The following is a 22,221-nucleotide window of genomic DNA, read 5'->3' on the forward strand; positions in this document are numbered from 1 at the left end:
ACTGAAAGTGAAAGCAAGTGGGTGACGTTCAATGACGTAAGTTATAAATAAACTGAGTGAGATCATGACTTAAAAATGTCGTTCTAGTCTGGAGACAGTTCAGGCCTTGACGTCACCGACTGCACAGTTCTAAAGTTTAAATAAAACAAGTCGTTGGTGAAAATATATTTTATTTCGTTTTTAAAATTGTGAAAACATGGATTTTTAGATACCTACAGTACTTTAATTGCTGACCTTAAAGCTTAAAACATGCACATTACTTACATAGTAGTACTAGAAACGATACAGTAAGGCACAAGAAATTCTAAATCAAAATAAAAAAACAACCTAGATTAAAGAAATTTATTTGAACACAGAAGAAATACAAAAATTTTTTACTATTTACTTACATCTAAACCTGGAATTACAATTCCTTGGTATAAAAAATGCTATTGTTTTAATATAAAAGAAAAATGACTACTTTAAGTTCGTTTCTAACTCCTCCAAACTTCATGAAAATAGAAACTTGAAGAAATCTTAAAAATCTCTAATACTTATATAAATTAAAAATATATAAAAAGTCTCATTATACAAAAAGTTCTCTCTTAACAAAACATAATCGAAATATTTGAAGACAGTTTCTCTTTTAGTGAACAAAATAAAACACTCATTTCGCTCCTTAATCCCCCTTCCGTCGACACGTTCATTTGACCGCCACAACACCCCCCGTCAAATAAAAATCTCAAAACTACCAAATCCAACTTTTTCGTTTCGACGAAAAAATCCAATCTGATGAGGAAAAAGGGCGTAAGTACGGAGAACCGTGTTTGTTAGGCTTCAAGAGGAAGGAACAAATTGCCGCACAGCAAAACAAACACGGCTTCGTTCATCTGAATGCTAGGTAGGTACATTTGATATTTACTTTAACTTTACATGATTCGGCACTTCTCTTCCCCTTGTGGGTCGCCGTATTGGTGGTGGAGCTCCTCGGACCCCAAAAAGCCGCCCGCCATTTCTCTGTGCCTTAAAAGTGAGCTCGACAGCTGCCTTTTTACTCTAAAAACAAAACACATCGGTCAGAGGAGGCGCAGAGTTGAGGTTATGAGGGGTTTAATGATGTCACCTTCTGCTGCTGCCGCCGTCACACACTCTGGACGTGTACAGACTTTATGAGTGAATGTTAGATGGTGACTGTTAAAATAAACATTCGTTTGCTAAACTTTTTATTTAGTTATAATATATATATTTATTATTTTAAATAGTAGTCATAAAATAATACTCTTAAAACATATTAATACAAAATATAGTATAGATAAATATATGTATGTGGTTTACAAAGATTAGTTTTATACTAGGCTGTAAAGATTTGGTTTCTCTGGTTTATCTCAGATTTTCTAACCTGTTACCAACAAGCCACCCCACGCTCCTTTCTACAGTACTTTGTATTAAAATATCTGAGCTTATGCGCTCTTTTTGGCGTGTTTTTCCTGTTATGGACTCAAGTCGGGTCAGCTACCCACCACTTTCTGTTCGTCCCAAAACCAGTAGTCTCTCAAGTTTGCTGCTGTCAATCCATACCAGATTTGCAAGTTTTGCAGTTCTACCAACGCGAATCAACGATTGTCGGTCACATAAAGTAAACAAATGAACTTAAAAAAATGTCTGTATTTAAAATCCATCACGATTTTAGTGATATCTTATTTCTCTAGCAAATATTTTAGATTAGATCAATCACTCGTTTTCTGAATCAATATCTCGAAATAACAAAAATTTCGTAAAAATTAACCAAGAAAGCATAAATTACTAACCTATTAATTTTACCTCACCTTGTAGGAAACTACCAGTTCTATAAAAAGTATTGTTTTTGCGACAGTTGACACTTAAAAATGATGTTTAATTCATAAGAATCAAAATTCAGCACTGAATAATTTGCAGAAATGGAATGACACTCAAAAATACCGAATTTATAAAATCTGTAAGTCGATTTTATTGGATGATTTATTTACGAAGTGGCTTAGGTTTACTGATTTTACAATAATCACAATTCTAAAATACGTTTTTTTTTAATCCACCACGTTGTGTTGGTAACAAAATTTCCCCTATACATCTAGTAATTTTTGTACAATGGCAATGGCAGAACTGAGTGATTGATGACAACTCCGTCAAGTCAACAAAATTTTAGGCAAGCGCTATGAAAATTCAAAATTTGAACATACATTACAAAGAAAATGATTTTCGTGTCAAAATGCGTTAACTACTCTTTCTTTCCGTCGGAAAAAAATCTTTTTGTAGAATTGGTATTCTCTATAGATGTTATCTTGTCTAAAGAAGTGAGTTTCGGATGATATTTATTAAATAAACTAGGTTATCTGACTGTAGATATGTAATTAAATATGAATAAATATACATTATTTCGTTATTAACGAAATTCAATTTTTAATTTCTATATTTTACTTAATATTAACAATATAATTAAAATAATATTTATAAGAAAAATCAAAACCTTACTACACAAGTTCTGGGTTTATTTATATAGAATTATCTAAGTACATTTTTTATAATTAACCCACCACCCACTTAAAAAAATCTCTAAAGGATGCATATAGAATACATTGGGAGCTTCATTCTCCACAGATTAAATAAATCAAGCATTTATTTAAGTTTCTGGAAATATGACAACAAATGCTCAACTGCGCAATATGCTAAAGATCCATAACATACTAGCCCCATTATAAAAAAATTAATGTAGTGGATCATAAAAACTACTTACCACAAATTAAAAAGGAGACACAATAGTCAGATCATTTTTTCTGAAAACTTTCAGTTCATGAAGGACCAAAAATTTGAATAACTTTCTTTCAGTTTAGACGTTAAAACGATAATTTTTGAAAATAGAAGATTTTATTAACGAAAATTTAACGAACTAGAACACTGAAAACAAAAATAAGCAGCCTAATTAGTGAAACATAGAGCTCCTAATTTATTCTATACGCACATTTTAGTTCTCATCTTGTATAGATTTTCTTAGTTTTATTCTTAATTTACTCTGTTGAAAACCGTGGCACAGTGAAAAACCACCATATTTAGCAATGTGTTTAGAATTTTTTACTAATACTTTCAAAAAATACTTAAATACCTATAAATGCAATACAAACACAATGTTGATAAATAGAATGTTTGCCTTAGGAAAAGTATGGGCAGGTTATAACTGAAGATCATCACTGTCTTCGCTTTCTATATTGGATTAGCGGGTCAACTCAAGATCGAAATTTCACAAAAAAAAGGATTTCCGTCCTTCTAATTTTTCTATTTCTCAAAATTTTGATGATTTGTGCCTCCGTCACTCAATTCCTGGAACGCACAAATTTCCTTTTCAAATTTCGTAGACACCATGTAGAAATTTTTCTCCATTTTCTCCCAGTTTTTCTTTTCTTCTTTGACTGTGTTCTTTCAAATGGTCGTAATAGTTATCCTCCTGAATTTATCGTATATCCAGTTTCATTCAACTCATTGAAACCCCAAAAGTCTGTTTTCTTCAAAAATATTTCATCTTTTTTAAAACAACCCATTAACAAAAATGAACTCTAAATACTTAAATTCGAGAATACTTTCTGTATTTGCACCAAAATTGCTAAATACTTTAATCCGACTCACGATGTGAAAAATAAATAATTGCATTCAACATTTGTTCATAACAAACACTGCTGTATCTAAAAAAGCTTTTCTTTGTTGTAAAAACTGGAGATTAATTAATTCTCTGAAATTTTAAAAACCTACTTTTTAGCATTTAAATCTGATGTACTAATTTATAAACTCTTTCGAAAAGCTACAAAATTCAAAACAAGCAGAAAAAAATCACAACTTTTAGTCAAAGAAATAAGTGTATAGAAGTTCTAATTAAATAGATGTAGAGTTGGATCTTATAAAAACATCCAAAATGATAATTTAAATTTTTCAATGTGAAACTGATTAAGACGAACAAGGAACACGCCGGTGTTGCCAACGTAATTTTTTAAAATTAAATTTCAAAGGTTGCTCGACACCTTTTTTTCTCAATTATATAGAATAAGAATTGTCATATTCATTTCGGTGACTAAAAAGCTGTGCTAAGTAGAATGCAGCATTCCATGAAGTATTAATACGACATATGTTACTGAAATTGAAAAAGTACAACAAGAAATAAATGTGCACAAAAAATTAGAAAAAACTGGATTAAATTAATCTAATTTACAATTATTTTAATTTTGGCTCGCACTTCTTAGCATTTTACAGGTGGAAATGATACCAGTGTACAGTGTGTCGGATGAAGATAAAAATAGAAACATACCGTTTTACAACACCTTGCCAAAATGAAAAGAATTCTACTAAGGCGAAAATTTAAATTTTAAAACGAAAATAAATAGCCAAAAATCAATTCAATTAAAATTTTCTTCTGCTAACGTTAATTAAAATATTATTAATTATATGATTTTTGATATTTTTCTTTACAAATTTATTAAGATGCATAAAAAAAACAAATCGAAAAATGAATCTCCTGTGGGCAACTTTGACTTGTTTTCAATTTTATCCACTTTGGTGTTTCCTTTTATTTAACCCTACACAATAAAAACTATTTTGGGATTAATGTAAAAATTAGGACGAGCAAAATTTATTAAACACAATCTTAATTATGAAATTTATTTTGACAAAACTATAACAATTTTCATGACGAATTTAATACTCTCCATTTTTGGGTGGGCAGTTGTGGGATCAAGACCTTAGCATAAATCATGATAACTCAATCTATCCATTTTGGTGGAAATTACTTTTACCCTACCAACAAACACACTTAAATCCAGAAAAAAATCTGCTAATTTTTTTTACAAAGGTACCTAGGGGGTCAGACTATGTAAAAAGTACAATTACAGCAACTAATATCCTTGGGGTGGCAAATCTTGACCGGAATTAATAATTATTGTTGTGGGTATGGTGGAGGTAATTTCCACCACGGTTGACGGATAAAAATGACGCAGGGTCCATAAATAACGTAAGTTGGCAGCACTGACCAATTTACTTGTTTTGAAAATTGGTATTACAAATATTAATAGGAACAGGTCATTTCTATTTGCCCACTCTCTAGCATATATTTTGGAAAATTCATGGGCGTAGTTTTTTTTTCGTATTTTAAGAGCTAACTCGAGTGAGGTTAAATAAAACATTGTCAAATCTTTTTAAATGTCAAAGAACTTGACCGTAATGATACCACAGCTTTTGTACCTTTCATTTCTCTAATTAAGTATTTAGAATCCACTTTCTTGGGTCTGATACTCCAGTTGCGATTTTTCTTAAGTCATTCGCAAATTTTTGGAATTTAAAAGAAATCCCTCTTTCTGTTCAGCTATACAGAACTCAGAACTCATACTGCAGCCACAACTTTCCTCAAATTCGCACCCACTCTAACCGCCTTTTCCCAAGAACCCTCGAAACTCGCACCCAGAAACCAAATCTTGACCAAAAGTGCTATTCATCTATTAGGTGCACTTACACAACAACCTCTAAATAAACTCCGTTAATAATAAAAAGTTAAAAAATATACTTTTCACTGTCATCCCATCGCATCACCATCATTTTACCTCCTAAAAAACCTCGAATAACCAGTAGAATGCACTAACCTTTCAGACACCGCCACTTCGTCCCCGTTATTATTGAACACGGTGGTGGTCATGTTGTCGGCAACCATCCACTTCTGGCCCTTCATCACCACGTTCGTCGGAGGGTCGTGCTCCTTATTCTGGTCGGAAGACCACACCGTCACGTGGCCGTTCGGCTCGATCTTGAGCGAACGATGGAACTTGAAGAGGGTCTCGTTATCGCCGGCCTTCCTCACGACGGTCCACCCGCCCAGAGACACCTCCTGGTTGGTCTTATTGTGGAGCTTGACGAACTTGCCCTCGGAGTCGGCCTCGGCGACCTCGATCTCCCCCTTGGAGGAACTGTTGACGCTGAAGTCCGACAAACTCTGCTCGTGCGACTCCTCCAACAGAGTGCGCTTGCGCTTAGCGCCAGCTCTGACCGGAGTCCGTCTCTGGGAGCCCGCCCGCCCGACGTGCTGCGAAGTCTCCGGCGAACCGTGGGGCGTGATGTTGAGTCTGGCCTCTTCCGACTCCAGCAGCTTCCTGTAGGCGGCGATCTCGGTGTCGAGGGACACTTTGATGTCCATCAGGTCTTGGTATTCTTGCAGCTGGTTGGCCATTTCTTCGCGCAGGCGAGCCAGGTCGTTCTCGAGAGCTGCTAAGTCTTCGGCGTGGCGCATGCGCTCGTTCTCGAGCAGTTTCTCTAGGTCTCTGCAGCGCATCTGGAGACCGGAGTTCTCGCCCTCTAGTTCGGAAATTCGGGAGCTTAGGGTGTCGATGCGGGTTCGGACTTGACGGAGTTCGTCGAGGGCGTTGCCGGCTGCCGACGAGTGGCGGTTGGCCGCCGCTTGGATGTTCTTGATCTTGTTCTCGTAGAGGAGTTCGATCTCTTGGCGGTTGTTGGCCATTTGGCCTTCATATTGGTCGCGGAGTTCCTGGAGGGCTTCCTGGAGTTTAGCTTCGTACTTTTCGGCCAGGCGACCGTCGATTTCGCTGATTTCGACTTGGCGGCGGGTTCGGGTGTCGACGAGTTCTTTCTGGTAGACCTAGAAAAAGAAACGGATTATAATTAAATGGATGACAATTTAATGTCAAACAACCACAAAAGCAAAAAAAAAAAAAACAAATAAAATTATTTGAATTTTTTTAAATTAGCAAAACTTACTAACTCAAGTTCACCTGGTAATTTACTTTACAATAAGTATGTATAGACAAAAGAAAGACAAGAAATTAATTTCATGGTGTTGGTTTAATGAGATCACCATCCATCTGCTCTCTAGTCGGCTTGATATTGACATAGAAGAACAATTAAACAAAACCGGTTTAGTTTAATAAATTAATTAAAAAAAAAAGTAAGATAAACTAAAAACAGGGATGGACTAGTAAAGATCAATAAAATTTTGTGATGACGTTATCAACTTTTTTATATACATAATATTTTGCACATTTTTGATAAGACTTATCTAGAAAAGTTTTGAGATGACGCCATCAAGTTTTTGGATACGATCAATTTTAATCAGCGGTTTACCGTGATCCTTGGCAAGATTTCAAAGCAGTGGGTATTGTAATTTATAATTTAAAAAATGTTTTACCTTTTTTTTATAAAATAATATCTACACGCCGAGGAGATTATACAGAGGCATATTATTTTATTAAATTTAAGTAGGATTTACTACGCAAAATTTTGAGATGACGTCATCAAATTGTTGGCGGGTACACGATTAGATAAATTTTGGTCAGCATTTTATCATACGACATAAAATAAACCTAATATTTCAATAATTTCGGCTATGTTTCAGGGATTTGTTCTATGTCATCAAGTTTTTGGTAAGGATGATTTTGGCTAGCGTTTTCCGATCTGGACGATAATCCGAAAATGCATTTACAATTTCAGTCCAATAGTTTCGATAATTATTTGTGTAATAAAATCGGCGCTGGACAAATGGAAATGGCAGAACTACTCTTTCCGATTTTAAACGCTATGAAACGTCGTTACAAAGTGAAATTAGCCATCTTTAATTGGACCCTATTACAATTGCAGAAAATTGGTCTAAGGTGATTTCGACAGAATTTCCCTCCAGTCTGAAGTATAATACAATTTAATCAACATTTTCGAGAATTTATAAAATTATCAAAATGTTAGTAGTGTTAACACATTTATGTATATCGCTATATATTTAATTATTTGCTGTAATTTTCATTTTTCACGTATTGTAACACACATTCACTAGTATGCGACTTAGTGTCATGTTTGAATAGCGTTTCCATGAGTTTCGAGCCATAAAGAGAATTTATTTTCATTTACATTGTTATACATTATTTATGTTTAGAATGTTTACTCAGACATATTTAATTAATGTTTTGTTCTTAAAATAAAAAAAAAATTATACAGCTTTTTTTTTAATAACCCTTTTAATAAAATCAAATTGTTATGTGGATGATCACATGAATTTTGGTTATCATTTTACCATCTATACGATATTTTTAAAATAGAAATAAAACTGGATAACAACCGGAAAGACCGATGGAAAAAGGAGACCTATTTTTCATACTTTAGGAGAAAACATTTAAGTACACGTTCGCCGGGAAATAAATAATTAAAAAACATTGGCGTTTTATTTTGTTGGAAATATTTTATTTCTAGTCGGTGTTCAATTATTTTCATTTAGACTGGAATCAAAAAGGCCATGATAGGTATTATACAGGGTGATCAAAAATGAGAGAAAAACTCGACTGTATGTTGTTAAGAAGGCTCTAAAGAACTCGAAACAAAAAAAGGTTAAAAAATCCCTGAACCATTTTTTTTTAATATTCAACTTCAAAATTGAAGAATTAACTACATAATTCTGAAAGGTATAAAGTTTTAACGTGAATTTAACTGAAAGTGTACAATTCCGATAAAAAGAATACATAATTTGAGGTTAGCTACGTCATACGTTCAAAAAACATTTCCACATCTAGTAGTAACCTGAAATGTTTTATTTTTGTACCCAACTTACAAATACAAATAGATAAATATTCGACCACTGTATGTACATAACCTCAACTTAACACACCTTATGGAGTAAAACAAATACGTCCCTGTTCAAAGTTTGACGAGTGTCTTACTTCAACCGAAATATCATAAATAAAGACTTTAAAGATTTAATAAAAGTTTAAGCTTTAGCTTTTAGGTTGTAAAATTTTATTAGTACACAAAAATAATCATAATTATATTGCCGATGTCAAAAAACGGAATATACGTAAAAAAAAATTGGTCTATTGTTATTTCAACAGAACTTCCCTCGCCCCTGAAGTGCAGCCAAATAAATCCCACTTCTCTGAAAATTACCATTTTTTTGCGATTTTTGTTTTCTGATAACCTCTATAAAGTAAAAACCAATTTTTTATTTTTTTTTCCTTCATTTTTTCGATTTGCATTTTTTCTAGTTTTCCACTTAAAATTTTTCAATTTTTCAACTTTTCAATTGAATTTCTAGATTTTGCAATTTTTCAATTTGAGTTTCTCAAGTTTTTAATTTTTACAATTTTTCTGTTTGCAATTTTTCAAGCTCTCTTTTTTTCTTGCTTCAATTTTCCTATATGTAACTCATTAAATTTTTAGATTTTGGAGATTTTCGATTTGAAATTTTGGAAGTTTTCAATTTTTAATTTTCAATTTTTAAACTTTTCAGTTTTTCGAACAAAAACGAGAACGTAGAAGTTATTCAAGGTGACTTACATTAGGACTACAGTCCAAAGTTGAAAGAAAACTACGTATATAAAGAAAAAAAAAACAAAGATTAAGCCCCAACGATCTCAATTGTGATGAGTTTTTCATTCTTAATCAGACCAAAGGGCGGAATTTAATTGAAACATCAATATTTCTGTAAAAAAATCTACACCCTTTTAAAAACATTTCATATGATAATTTCTTGTACAGAAATGAGGATTTTGTAACTAAACTCCGCCCTTCAGCTCACGACGAATAAAGTATTCATCATAATTGAGAAGGGGTGGGTGGGCGGGGCTTATATTTTGTCTATTTTTTCTTAATATACGACGTCTTCTTTTCCCAACAAGAAACTGAAAACATGTTTAACTATCTTGTTGTTGAAAGAAAACTCTATTTATTAGAAAAAAAAAAAACAAAGATTAAGCCCCACCCACCCGTCCCGATCTCAATTGTAATAAGTTTTTCATTCCTAATCAGACCGAAGGGCGGAGTTTAATTGTAACATCAATATTTCTCTAAAAAAATCTACCCTTTTAAAAACATATTTCGTATGCTAATTTCTTGTAGAAAAAAGAAAATTTTGCAGACTAAACTCCGCCCTTCAGCTCATATTGAATAAAACTATCATCACAATTGAGAAGAGGTGGGTGGGCGGGGCTTATATTTTGTCCATTTTTTCTTAATATACGAAGTCTTCTTTTCCCAACAAGAAACTGACATGTTTTAACTTTCTTGTTGTTGAAAGAAAACTCTATACATTAAAAAAAATAAAAAAACAAAAACGAAGCCCCATTCACCCGCCCCGATCTCAATTGTGATGAGTTTTTCATTCATAATCAGACCAAAGGGCGGAGTTTAAATGTAACATCAATATTTCTCTAAAAAAAATTATCATTTTTAAAACATATTTCGTATGCTAATTTCTTGTAGAGAAATGAGGATTTTGCAGACTAAACTCCGGCCTTCAGCTCATGATGAATAAAACATTCATCACAATTGAGAAGGGGTGGGTGGGCGGGGCTTATATTTTGTCCATTTTTTCTTAATATACGAAGTCTTCTTTTCCCAACAAGAAACTGACAACATGTTTTAACTTTCTTTTGTTGAAAGAAAACTCTATACAATAAAAAAAAAAAAATGAAGCCCCACCCACCCGCCCTGATCTCAATTGTGATGAGTTTTTCATTCCTAATCAGACCGAAAGGCGGAGTTTAATTGTAACATCAATATTTCTCTAAAAAAATCTACCCTTTTAAAAACATATTTCGTATGCTAATTTCTTGTAGAAGAGAGAAGATTTTGCAGCCTAAACTCCGCCCTTCAGCTCATGATGAATAAAACATTCATCACAATTGAGAAGGGGTGGGTGGGCGGGGCTTATATTTTGTCCATTTTTTCTTAATATACGAAGTCTTCTTGTCCCAACAAGAAACTGACATGTTTTAACTTTCTTGTTGTTGAAAGAAAACTAAATTAAAAAAAACAAACAAAAAAACAAAAATTAAGCCCCACCCACCCGCCCCGATCTCAATTGTGATGAGTTTTTCATTCCTAATCAGACCGAAAGGCGGAGTTTAATTGTAACATCAATATTTCTCTAAAAAAATCTACCCTTTTAAAAACATATTTCGTATGCTAATTTCTTGCAGAAGAAAGAAGATTTTGCAGACTAAACTCCGCCCTTCAGCTCATGATGAATAAATTATTCATCACAATTGAATAGGGGTGGGTGGGCGGGGCTTATATTTTGTCCATTTTTCCTTAATATATGAAGTTTTCTTTTCCCAACAAGAAACTGACAACATGTTTTAACTTTCTTGTTGTTGAAAGAAAATTCTATACATTAAAAAAAACAAAAAAACATAAATGAAGCCCAAGATAACGTTATTATACCGTGCAATTGTTTTTGCGAAAATTTGAACGTTAAGCGATGACGTCATCAAATTGTTGGTGGGGATGATTAGCCAAATTTTGGCTAGCATTTAACCATCTACATGATATTTCTAACGTAAGTACAAAATTTGACAAGAATCGGTCCAGCAGTTTCGGAGATTGCGTCTCTAATAAAAATAGATACAGACAGACAGACAGACAAACGGAAACGGGAGACTACTTTTTTCGTACTGCAGGGGTCATGAAACGTCCGAAGGACTTGTTTAAGTAAAAATCAAAGTGGTCAACATAATAATTTACATAATACATATTTGTGTTGGGAGGGCATTTATTGGCTAATATTGCGTCAACGTTTTAATAAGGTACTGTTTTCGGCAACTACTAATTTTAAGTTCGTCATAATTTAAAGAGTACATAAAAATTCTCATAAAATTTTATTAATTTAGTGACTTGTAAATAACAAAATGTATAATTTTGTAAAGACCAGTTTTTTAAATTTTATTCCACCTGGTTATCATTTTAAAAAAGGCAGGCCAAAATTTTTTTATCCTTTCATTTTTGTTATTGTTTTTGTTAAAACAACTTGACTTGAACCTATACATTCCTTGAAGTTTATTTTATAAAAGTACTTTTTACACTATACTAACATAAGCTACGTTCACACTATTAGTAGCTGGTGATAAAATACTTATTTCTGTTAAACGAATCACTCCTTTTCAATGCGATAAATTTAAAATTATTAAATTATAGCCGTCTCCATGCAGCGTTAATCAATTTCTCCATAGAGAAGCAGTGCGAAGGCGAAAAATTAAAATTTGAAATTCCGAAAACAGGTTCCACCTTACCGACAGCGCCAAAAATACTAAAACTCCTTCAAAATTTAACCAACAACATCAATAGTTCAGCAAAACATTTTCTACTTTTCTTTTTCTTTCCAAACACCAGCCAATTCTCCACAAATTAAAGCGAATGTCTACTTAAAATTCGGCATTGTACACACACGTTAAAGCAAATATTTGTGCATGATGTCACGTTCTGAATTATGAATAGTTCTATAGTTAGTTTATTACACTTCGTTATCTTGAAAAGATAGAAAGAGTGTCAATTGTCCTCGAAAAAACATGACTCCTATATTTTATTTTTCTGTGAAAACATAATAAACAAAAATTAAATTTATCGTGCCACCAATGGTGCATACATTGTATACACTGAGATAATAATAAAGAAATTAAGTGCTGTAATCGCTAATTTTTAACAAGTAAACATCATTTCTAAATACGAGCTCTAAAGTGGGTTCGACGTTTCGAAACAACATTTTCATTGATGAAACCGACCGAAACAAGCGTGTGGGTGTGTTGCATAAATTTATGGACTCTTGTTAGTGCTAGATATTATCATTTCACTTAAAATTCGAATAATTACTTAATTTATTTACAAGATATAATTAAAATAATCAATACAATAATATCTACTGTTTTTGAAAACTGTAGTCTCTGTGAGAAAAACACAAATACACGGTATGCATATCTCAGAATTTATTCAAAACGCATAAAATTGCCTAATCTAGGTAAACATTTATCAACAGCTGCAACTAAAAATCATCATTTACATTGCCCAACCTTCACAGAATAACGCAACCAAGCGTCAAGATTATGTTAAGCGTAATTTAACAAATTTATCGATTATATTTATCAGAAACCACTTCCCCACTGATACAACGTTTACAATAAAAAGTTGTATAAATTATAATAAATAGACCGAACATGTGTATACGTGTGGGGTGTACCACGAATTATTTTCGAACGATGACATCATATTCCATCGACCGTTGAGTGACGTCACGTACCTACCGGCGCTTCCTTCGTGGGGAAAGATAAAAATGAGCTATTAATAACAGGGATAATAAAACGCGAATTATCACACGCGATTATTTCACGGAAAATGGGAGTACGGTAGTTTATGAAATCGAGGAAAATGATCGAATATTCTTATTCACTGTATGTATAAGTTTATTGAATTGTAAGTAGCACTCATGAACTTCTAACCTTGGAAAGCGAGGAATGTCGATACGTTACTGGCGGTGACATAATTTTTAGGGGAATTTGGTACGGAATTCATCGTTACGTTACGAGAAATGTTAATATTGGAAAGTATTTTTAAAACGTGATTTCGACTGTGTTAAAAAAGGTGTTATACTCTTGGTTTTGTTATTTCAGTGATCTGGTTGGGTCCTGTCGTTTTCAGTTTGTTTACATTTGTACAGGATGTGTCATGAACATAAAGCCACGAATTTTTTAAAAGCTGTATGATTTTAGTTACGATTACTCATCTTAAGAAAAATTATCGTGTTCACACAGTCGGATTTTCCGTAAATCATCTTGAGAATAGGACGACGCCTATTTCGCAATGATTTTAACTTGCCGAGCTTAAGCTGGTGGCTAATTTTATATTTTTTCGACGTTTCGTAACTCCTACGATATGAAAAAGTAGGTCTTGTCTTGTGAAATTTTAGGTGTGTTTTATGAATATCTTGTGGGTGGAAAAAACGCTAAACAAAATTTATTTGATCACCCCCATCAACAAACTGACGACTTCATTAGTTTGAATTTTGTGTTTCTGTACTCGTGGTTTATTAATTCGGCTTTATTTTTATTTCAGTCAAAATTTTTAGAAAAAGGAACATTCTTAACGTTATGGTAAACATAGTCAATGGTTCTAAAACAAGCCCCCGGAAAAAAAACCATTTGGCGCCCCCGAGAAGGTTTGATATTCTTAAAAAAATACATCTGAAGCCCCTGAAAATGTTTTACATTTTTAAAAGAGACAGTTGGGACCTCCGAGAAGGTTTCACATAAAAAAAGACATTTATTTGGCGCCCCCGGGAAGGGTTTACATTTTTAAAAAAGACACTTGGGACTCCTGAGGTTTCACATTCTAAAAAAGACATTTAGCGCCCCCGAGAAGGTTTTACATTTTTAAAAAAGACAGTTGGGACCCCCGAGAAGATTTTACATTTTTTAAAAATACAGTTGGGACCCCCGAGAAGGTTTCACATTATTAAAAAATACATTTGAGGTCCCTAAGAAGGTTTTACATTTGTAAAAGAGACAGTTGGTACCTCCGAGAATGTTTCACATACATAAAAAAGACATTTATTTGGCGCCCCCGAGAAGGATTTACATTTTTAAAAAAGACAGTTGGAACCCCCGAGAAGGTTTCACATTATTAAAAAAATACATTTGAGGCCCCTGAGAAGGTTTTACATTTTTAAAAGAGACAGTTGGGACCCCCGAGAATGTTTCATATTAACAAAAAAGTCATTTGGGGACCCCGAAAACACTTTACATTTTTAAAAAAGACATTTCTTCAGTTTTTCGAGTTAAAAACGAGCAAGTACAAGTTCTTGTTCTACGTGACTTACATTAGGAGTACAGTCCAACATTATTGAATAATAGATTGACTGAAAAAATTGTTGAAGAAAAACTATGTCTATAAAGGAAAAAAACAAAGATTAAACCCCACCCACTCGCCCCATCTCAATTGTGATGAGTTTTTCATTCCTAATCAGACGAGAAGCGGAGTTTAATTGTAACATATTGTTTCTCTAAAAACTTCTACCCTTTTAAAAACATATTTCATATGATAATTTCTTGTAGAGAAAAGATGATTTTGCAACTAAACTCCGCCCTTCCGCTCACGATGAATAAAGTTTTCATCACAATTGAGAAGGGGTGGGTGGGCGGGGCTTATATTTTGTCCATTTTTTTCTTAATATACGAAATCTTCTTTTCCCAACAAGAAACTGACAATATGTGTAACTATCCTGTTGTTGAAAGAAACGTCTATATATTAAAAGAAAAAAAAAAAAAATTAAGCCCCACCCACCCGCCCCTGTCTCAATTGTGGTGAGTTTTTCATTCCTAATCAGACCGAAGGGGGGAGTTTTCATATGGTAATTTTTTGTAGGGAAATGAGAATTTTGCAACTAAACTTCGCCCTTTAGCTCACGATGAATAAAATATTAATCACAATTGAGAAGGGGTGGGCGGGGCTTACATTTTGTCCATTTTTTCTTAATATACGAAGTCTTCTTTTCCCAACAAGAAACTGACAACATGTTTTAACTATCCTGTTCTTGAAAGAAAATTCTATATATTAAAAAAAAAGATTAAGCCCCACCCACCCGCCCCGATATCAGTTGTGATTAGTTTTTCATTCCTAATCAGAGGAGGGGCGGAGTTTAATTGTAACATATTGTTTCTCTGGAAAATTCTATCCTTTTAAAAACATATTTCATATGCTAATTTCTTGCAGAGAAATGAGGATTTTGCAACTAAACTTCGCCCTTCAGCTCACGATGAATAAAGCATTTTTCACAATTGAGAAGGGGTGGGTGGGCGGGGCCTCTATTTGGTCCATGTTTTATTAATATGCGAAGTGTTCTTTTCCCACAAGAAACTGACATGTTTAACTGTCCTGTTGTTGAAAGAAAAACTCTATATATTAAAAAAATGATAATAATTAAGCCCCACCCACTCGCCCCATCTCAATTCTGATGAGTTTTTCATTTCTAATCAGACCGAAAGGGCGAGTTTAATTGTAACGGCAATATTTCTCTAAAAAATTCTACCCCTTTAAAAACATATTTCGAATAGTAGTTTCTTGTAGAGAATTGAGAATTTTGCAATTCAACTTCGCTTAGGGCTTAATGTTTGTTTGTGTTTTTTTAATATATAGTGTTTTTTCTTTCAATAAGAGGATAGTTAAACATGTTGTCAGTTTCTTGTTGGGAAAAGAAGATTTCGTATATTGCGTTAAAATGGACAAAATATAAAAAATAGTTAAAGTTATAAATGTAGATTTAAATTATTGGAAAGAACAAGAGTAGACGAAGAAATGACAGAGGTCGATGTATGAAAACAACATAAATGGTAATAGGAACAAATAATGACTGGTCCGAAAAATTTTCAACCGAATTAGGAGTTAAACAAGGATCTATACTGAGTGCAATGCTATGTTCAATAGTAATACATGATGCGTTATAAAATGGGAAGCAAGAATACCTGAAAGTAGAATACTGGAAAATGGAAAAAACTCAAGTATCCGCGTAAAATTAGGCTGCAGCCCAGACTAAAGAAGATTTACAACATAACTTAAAAATACTTACTCCAAATAGAGAATTAGGCAAAATTTATAAGCAAATAAACAAACACGAAAACCCAAAAAGTACGATTATTTCAACTAAGAACAAAACATCAAATCAAAATATCGCGATAAAAATAGAACTAGTGTGTAACTACAATATAATAGTAAACTGGATAAAGAAATAGAAATACATAAAAGAGTGGGAAACAGCGAAGAATTATAAGATCAAAGAAATATTTTTTTTTAATAGGAAACACCAAAAAAAAAGAAAAAGCAATAAATGAAGTGATTTTTTTTTTTAATGCAATGGAGAGAAAGATATTGACAGAAAAATGCAAAACTATGTAATTCAATTCCCACCCATCTGACACCAAACGATAGTAAAGTATAGGATCAATAAGATAAGTAAAAAAGACACAAAACGTACAACTAACTACAAACAATTGGTTCGAAGTTTTTATGAAAACAATTATCTTAAAATATGATAGTTTTAACAAAAATCAAAGCATATGTACAGTTAACATGTTAACTTAACCTCTCAATGACGTCAATAAAACCCCCACAGCCCTTGCGCTGCAAGGGGGGCACAGTTCAAGGGGGCGCAGTCCGGACAGATACGAGTAATATTATAGTTATTTATGTATTAAGGGCATAATCAGGGAGATTGTGGCACGAGGGAATGTTTAAAGCCCGACGAAGGAGGGCTTTTAATTTCCCGAGTGCCACAATCGACAATTATGCACGTGGTACATACAACGTTTTATTCTATTTTAGTTTCTAAACTATTTTTAACGAAATATTGAGTATTTTCGGCAAGACTGTGTCATTGTGCCGATGCGAATTTTAATACATAGCTGGCTATTATTTTGATGTTGTTATGGATACCACGTTGATTATTTGATAATTCGTTTTTCAAAATGGAAATTAAAGAAGCGGAAAACCTTTATTCAAACGAAAGTTTAGAAGAATTTGAAGTCGGTCAGGTAACGATTTGATAAAATATTATTTTCCCAACTTAAGAAAAACGTTGAATACCGAAGCTTGTTTGAATAATTAATTGATTAGTGTAAATGAACAATCAATTGTTGCTTAGCAATTTTTGACAGATTTGTGCTAAAAAGACCAATTTAAGCCCGCATTTGGGTGCTGATAAATAAGATTATGGTTCTAAAATAGAATAAAATATATTTAAGACCGCGGCAGATGAAATTTATGCATTTATGTTAACAGAAAATTAAATCTGACAGGAGAGAGCTAATTATCAATTAAGCTATAATGGAACAAAACGTTCTGAACATTATTTTGGGTAAGTAGCTGTTATTATAATAATTATTATTTAATTTGCGGGGCACGCACACACTTTTAATTATACGACTGCCTGAACTATACAGATGGAATTATTTTTCAAGTATTTTTATGTACGCTGACGTACGCGTCATAGCCAACTAGAACCGAAATCTAAAAATCACACGGTGGTAAAATAAAGCCAAAACCCATTTTTTTCAAGATTTTTTTATCGAATGATAGCGTTGATTTTTTATTCATTACTTAAAAAAGAGAATAGTGTTTCATTTAACCTTTGCCTTTACGACAGTTGAAATGTACTTTTTTTTAATATTGGAGTTTCAACTCCTTCCTTTTCGTATAATAGAACACGTATACGACGCGCGCCGGAATAGGATGTCGAGTTCGAGCTCGGTGTCGGTGTCGGTGTCGAGGTCACCGAAACCGATCTGAATTGAGTCTGAACATCTACATGTAACGCCGTGCTATAGAAACAACGAGAGAAATAAACTATCAAACAATATGTACATGAAACGACTCAGTGAGTTGTGCTGATTTCGTCTCTTAGGACCCCCAGGGTGCTCTAAAAGAACACAACCTACACGCACCACCAGAATTCAGAGTATCTAGACCACAACGGCCCTGAGGATGCAGAAGTGATGCATTGATAATTCTCGGAACTGTGTCTGAGTGAAAGAAGAGTGGAGTGGGAGAGTAGCGTGGGTGTAATCGAACTATTTAATAAAATGTGTTCGTTTGACTGTTTCAACGACTAAATTAGGCACAACAATTGATGCCGTTTTCACACGCTTTATTACTCATTTAAGAACTGATATTTATATCGCTCATTTTAGTCCCCATAGGCCACTAATAACTGTATTAAATGATAGGGATAAAAATACCGAAGGCGATAACGGTATGATTGAACAGTAATTTGTAATTAAATCGAATAAGTTATAAATACTGCTCTAGCATTTGTAAATATTTAGTTGTTACTTTAGTTGGTAAATTACACATTGTACTTTTTTTTACACAATATTATAATAATTAATTATGAAATTTCTATATGATAAATAAACAAAAAAAGTTGACAATACATGGATATTTACTTTAATTAACCCAATCATCATTAATCATCATTTTGGCAAAAAATACAAATGCACCATATTTTTGGTTTTTATTATTTTTTAAAAGAAAATTAGAGACTTCGCCACGTATACGTGTTTAATTTATATAAATTGACAACGCAGAGTTAAAACTCCAACCGTGCGTCCCTGGGTGGACGCACTCTTTTTTTCTATACATTGTTTATCCAATAAATTGTAAAATTTTGCAACCATACACCATTTCATAAGTTGATTTGTGTTTGCAATAGTACCAGTTACCTTATGTTTGTAGTTTTTGGGGAAAAATTTGAAAATTTTAGAACAAAAAATTTCAAATGCTCAATTATCATGAACAATTGAACAAATCAGAATTTATCGGTTCATCCCGTTCAGAAACTGGATGACGTCATCACATTTTTTTTTTATCAAGTGGGGCTTGAAATTTATAGAACCTTCGTTATTTGTCATTTAACATAATTAATTACAAAACCACGATTAAAATTTATTTATTCCTTTCCTCTAGAAAGTTACTAACGTTATTCGCTCTGTAGCAATATATTTTTATTTATTACAATTGTTTATACAGAATGCTATCTGATGGACTTAAAAAGCGAACCATTAAAACTGAAGGTTATATTGAATAAAAACCACGATTTTCGGAAAGTGCACACGGAAAGTGTTTAATGTGCATCAAAATGTATGTTTTTGTATTCTGGATACTATTATGATAAAAAAGTCGTGTAGCCCCCTTTGAAATTTAAGTTAAAAAAAAATTACGTTGGCAACACCAAAGCGTTCCTTTTTCAGTTTGACATTTACAGTGCCTGCACTGAGAACATTATTATATTAAAAATAATTTTCACGGCTTACTAGACGGCTTTTTTCGATCATATTTGTTTGATTAGTTTTGACTAAAATTTTACAATAAAGTTTTACGTAAATTTATTACAAGAAAACTTATTTTTAAGAAAAAAAGTGGAAAATAATCAACGCTCCAAACAATAACACCCGACAATCTATTGTCAAACGTTACTTAGTTTTTGTCATAAAAATACACATTTGTTTGATTTTACTGCCAAATATTGAAGCTTCTTCAGAAATTTGCATACCGAATTTATTTCGGTTTCATAGTTCACATAACCTTCACAAGATCAATTGTCATTCTAATGTTTTGTTTAATAATTCGCATATAGGTAAAATAACGAACCAGTGAACACATTTTTATTTATTTATTTAAAAACTTTAACACCCTTTTGTATTATTTAGTGATTTTGCTTAGTTTTTTTGCATTAAACATGTATGTAAAAGCTGTACAATATATTATGCATACATCAAGCGGGATTTGTCTGGCAAAATTTCGAGATGACGTCATCAAATTTTTGGAGGGGACGATCAAATAAATTCGAATAAGCAATTTACCGTGTTATGCAGATGTGGCCGACAATTTAAAGCGTGAGCAAAATATTTGCTTGACGATAAACTGCAAAATGTGGTTGTATAATTTCCTCGAAGTTTGAAAATTGACGATCTCTAGCCACATTTATGATACCAAACTTGTTTTAAATCATTATGTATATAAATACCGTCATTACTTAATGAGATGACATAATCTGTAATAACATTATAAAACACGGTTGGAAACGGTGATCAATAGATACTTTGCTGAAATTTATACAGTTATATTTCAGTACTTTATATAATTTTGAATGTACAAGAAATAATTTTTAAAATTAATTGCAATAATGAAAAAATTGCAAAAAGATATCCGTGACAATAGAAATAAAATTAGATATTACGCTTGGATTTTGTGTATAGACATAAAAAATATCGATGATGTTATACTTTAAATTTAAAATATCTCGCCGACAGATTTACATGAATATTTATCACATGTAAATTTATATTAAAACAGGTGAATATCATTCACTTTTGAAATCAAAATCTACAAAAACCAAACAGGTGACTCAAGTGTTTTAATTTTTTTTTTTTTTTTGTATACATAGGTACAATCTGAAAACGGTACCACCTTGACATATCAAAATACATAGCTCTGTTTTACGAGTACCTTGTAACATATGGTATTGTTGATTTATTACTATTATTTTCTGACGTCTATAAAATGTCATAATTTATGCATACAGTGTGAATTTCTTAGCTATTCGTTCCACTGTCCCATGACGCAATTCTATTTTTAGTCCTCTTACGAATTTCATTCAATAATTAAATTTCCAGTTACATTTAATCACAAAATGAATGGACTTATGTCAACAATCACATTATCAACACTTTTTGCTCAACTGTGAACACATGAATCATGACAGGTCATTAATGGGAGGAAGTGTGGCCAAACCGCGGTGGTTCCAACATGACGACGAAAAACAAAAATAGCCAATTTAACGTGACACACTGTATACTGCAAAGATGGGACACAATTAATTAAATTTGAAGATTGTCTAGCGTCATGTCCCCCACTTTGATCGCTTGGCGGGAGAAATATGACTAAGACAACGCTATCCTCGTCCTACTTAATTGTGTAATAGTCACCAAAACACTATCGACAAATGTTTGTTTCGACAAATTTTTGCCTCTTATTTGAAAAATGACGTCAGCGATTAATGACGTAAATAAATCAGAGTGAGGTTATTTTGAGCGTGTTTTGCCCCAATTTCTTATTGACCAAACTTTACCTGATCTTTGAACGACAACTCCTCCCTCAAGGTCTGATTGTGGTTCTCCACATCCACCCTCGCCAGAGACTCTTCTTCTAGCTGCTTCCTCAACTCCTCACACTGCTTTCGCAACTTGTCTCTCTCCTTTTCCAAGTCTTTCATATCATTGATGGCCTTTTTGGCATCAGCGTTGGCTTGGTTGTACTTCATTTGGAGCTCGCTACATCTGGTCTCCCAGACTCTGGCCGAGTTCTCCGCGAGTACGAGCGCCTTGCTCTTTTGGGCCAGGTCGCCTTTGAGTTCTTCGTTCTCATCCCAGAGCCTCTTGGTGTCGATTTCGAGTTTGGCTTTCTCCCGGAAGGTTTCGTCCAGCAGTTTCCTGGCTTCCGAGAGCTCGTTGTCGTACATAGCTTTGATGTCCGTCACCTGTCTGGTGACGGTCTCGTGCGTCTTCTGCACTTCCCGGGTGAGGCGGCCGTTTTCGCCCTCCAGGTACCGGACTCTGTCTATGTAGCATGCCAACCTGTCGTTGAGGTTCTGCAGGTCGGCCTTCTCCTGCATGCGGGAGTGGCGCGTGGGGCTCAAGGGACTCGATGGCCGCGTCGGCAGCGTCTGCGAGGCCGGCGTGGAGCTCTTTTTCGATTTGGAGGACATGGTGAGCGATGCACGGCTGGAACACTTGGAGCACTGTCACAGAAAACGCGAATTACACGAAAAGCGGTCGAGGTTGACCCAAGCTGTTCACTATTTTCGGAGATGATGATAGGAGAGCTGCTTGGCGGCCGGTTTAACGGTTTTTCTACAGTAAAATGTAAATA

The 22,221-nt window shown here is 33.6% G+C and overlaps 1 protein-coding gene across 1 annotated transcript; it reads right to left on the reverse strand.

Moving 5' to 3' along the window:
• Positions 1-153: 153 nt before the first annotated feature.
• On the reverse strand, positions 154-22,221 carry LOC135138772 (lamin Dm0-like). The gene is made up of 3 exons (XM_064068786.1): positions 21,422-22,221; positions 5,631-6,637; positions 154-1,035 (listed from the first exon to the last, which is right to left on the reverse strand). Exons 1-3 carry the CDS (start codon positions 22,055-22,057, stop codon positions 909-911), a joined length of 1,770 nt encoding a protein of 589 aa, XP_063924856.1. The 5' UTR covers positions 22,058-22,221; the 3' UTR covers positions 154-908.

This window comes from Zophobas morio, unplaced genomic scaffold (assembly GCF_036711695.1).
Source record: "Zophobas morio isolate AGI-343-1 ecotype UQ-CSIRO unplaced genomic scaffold, CSIRO_AGI_Zmor_V1 ptg000030l, whole genome shotgun sequence".
Classification (NCBI taxonomy): domain Eukaryota; kingdom Metazoa; phylum Arthropoda; class Insecta; order Coleoptera; family Tenebrionidae; genus Zophobas; species Zophobas morio.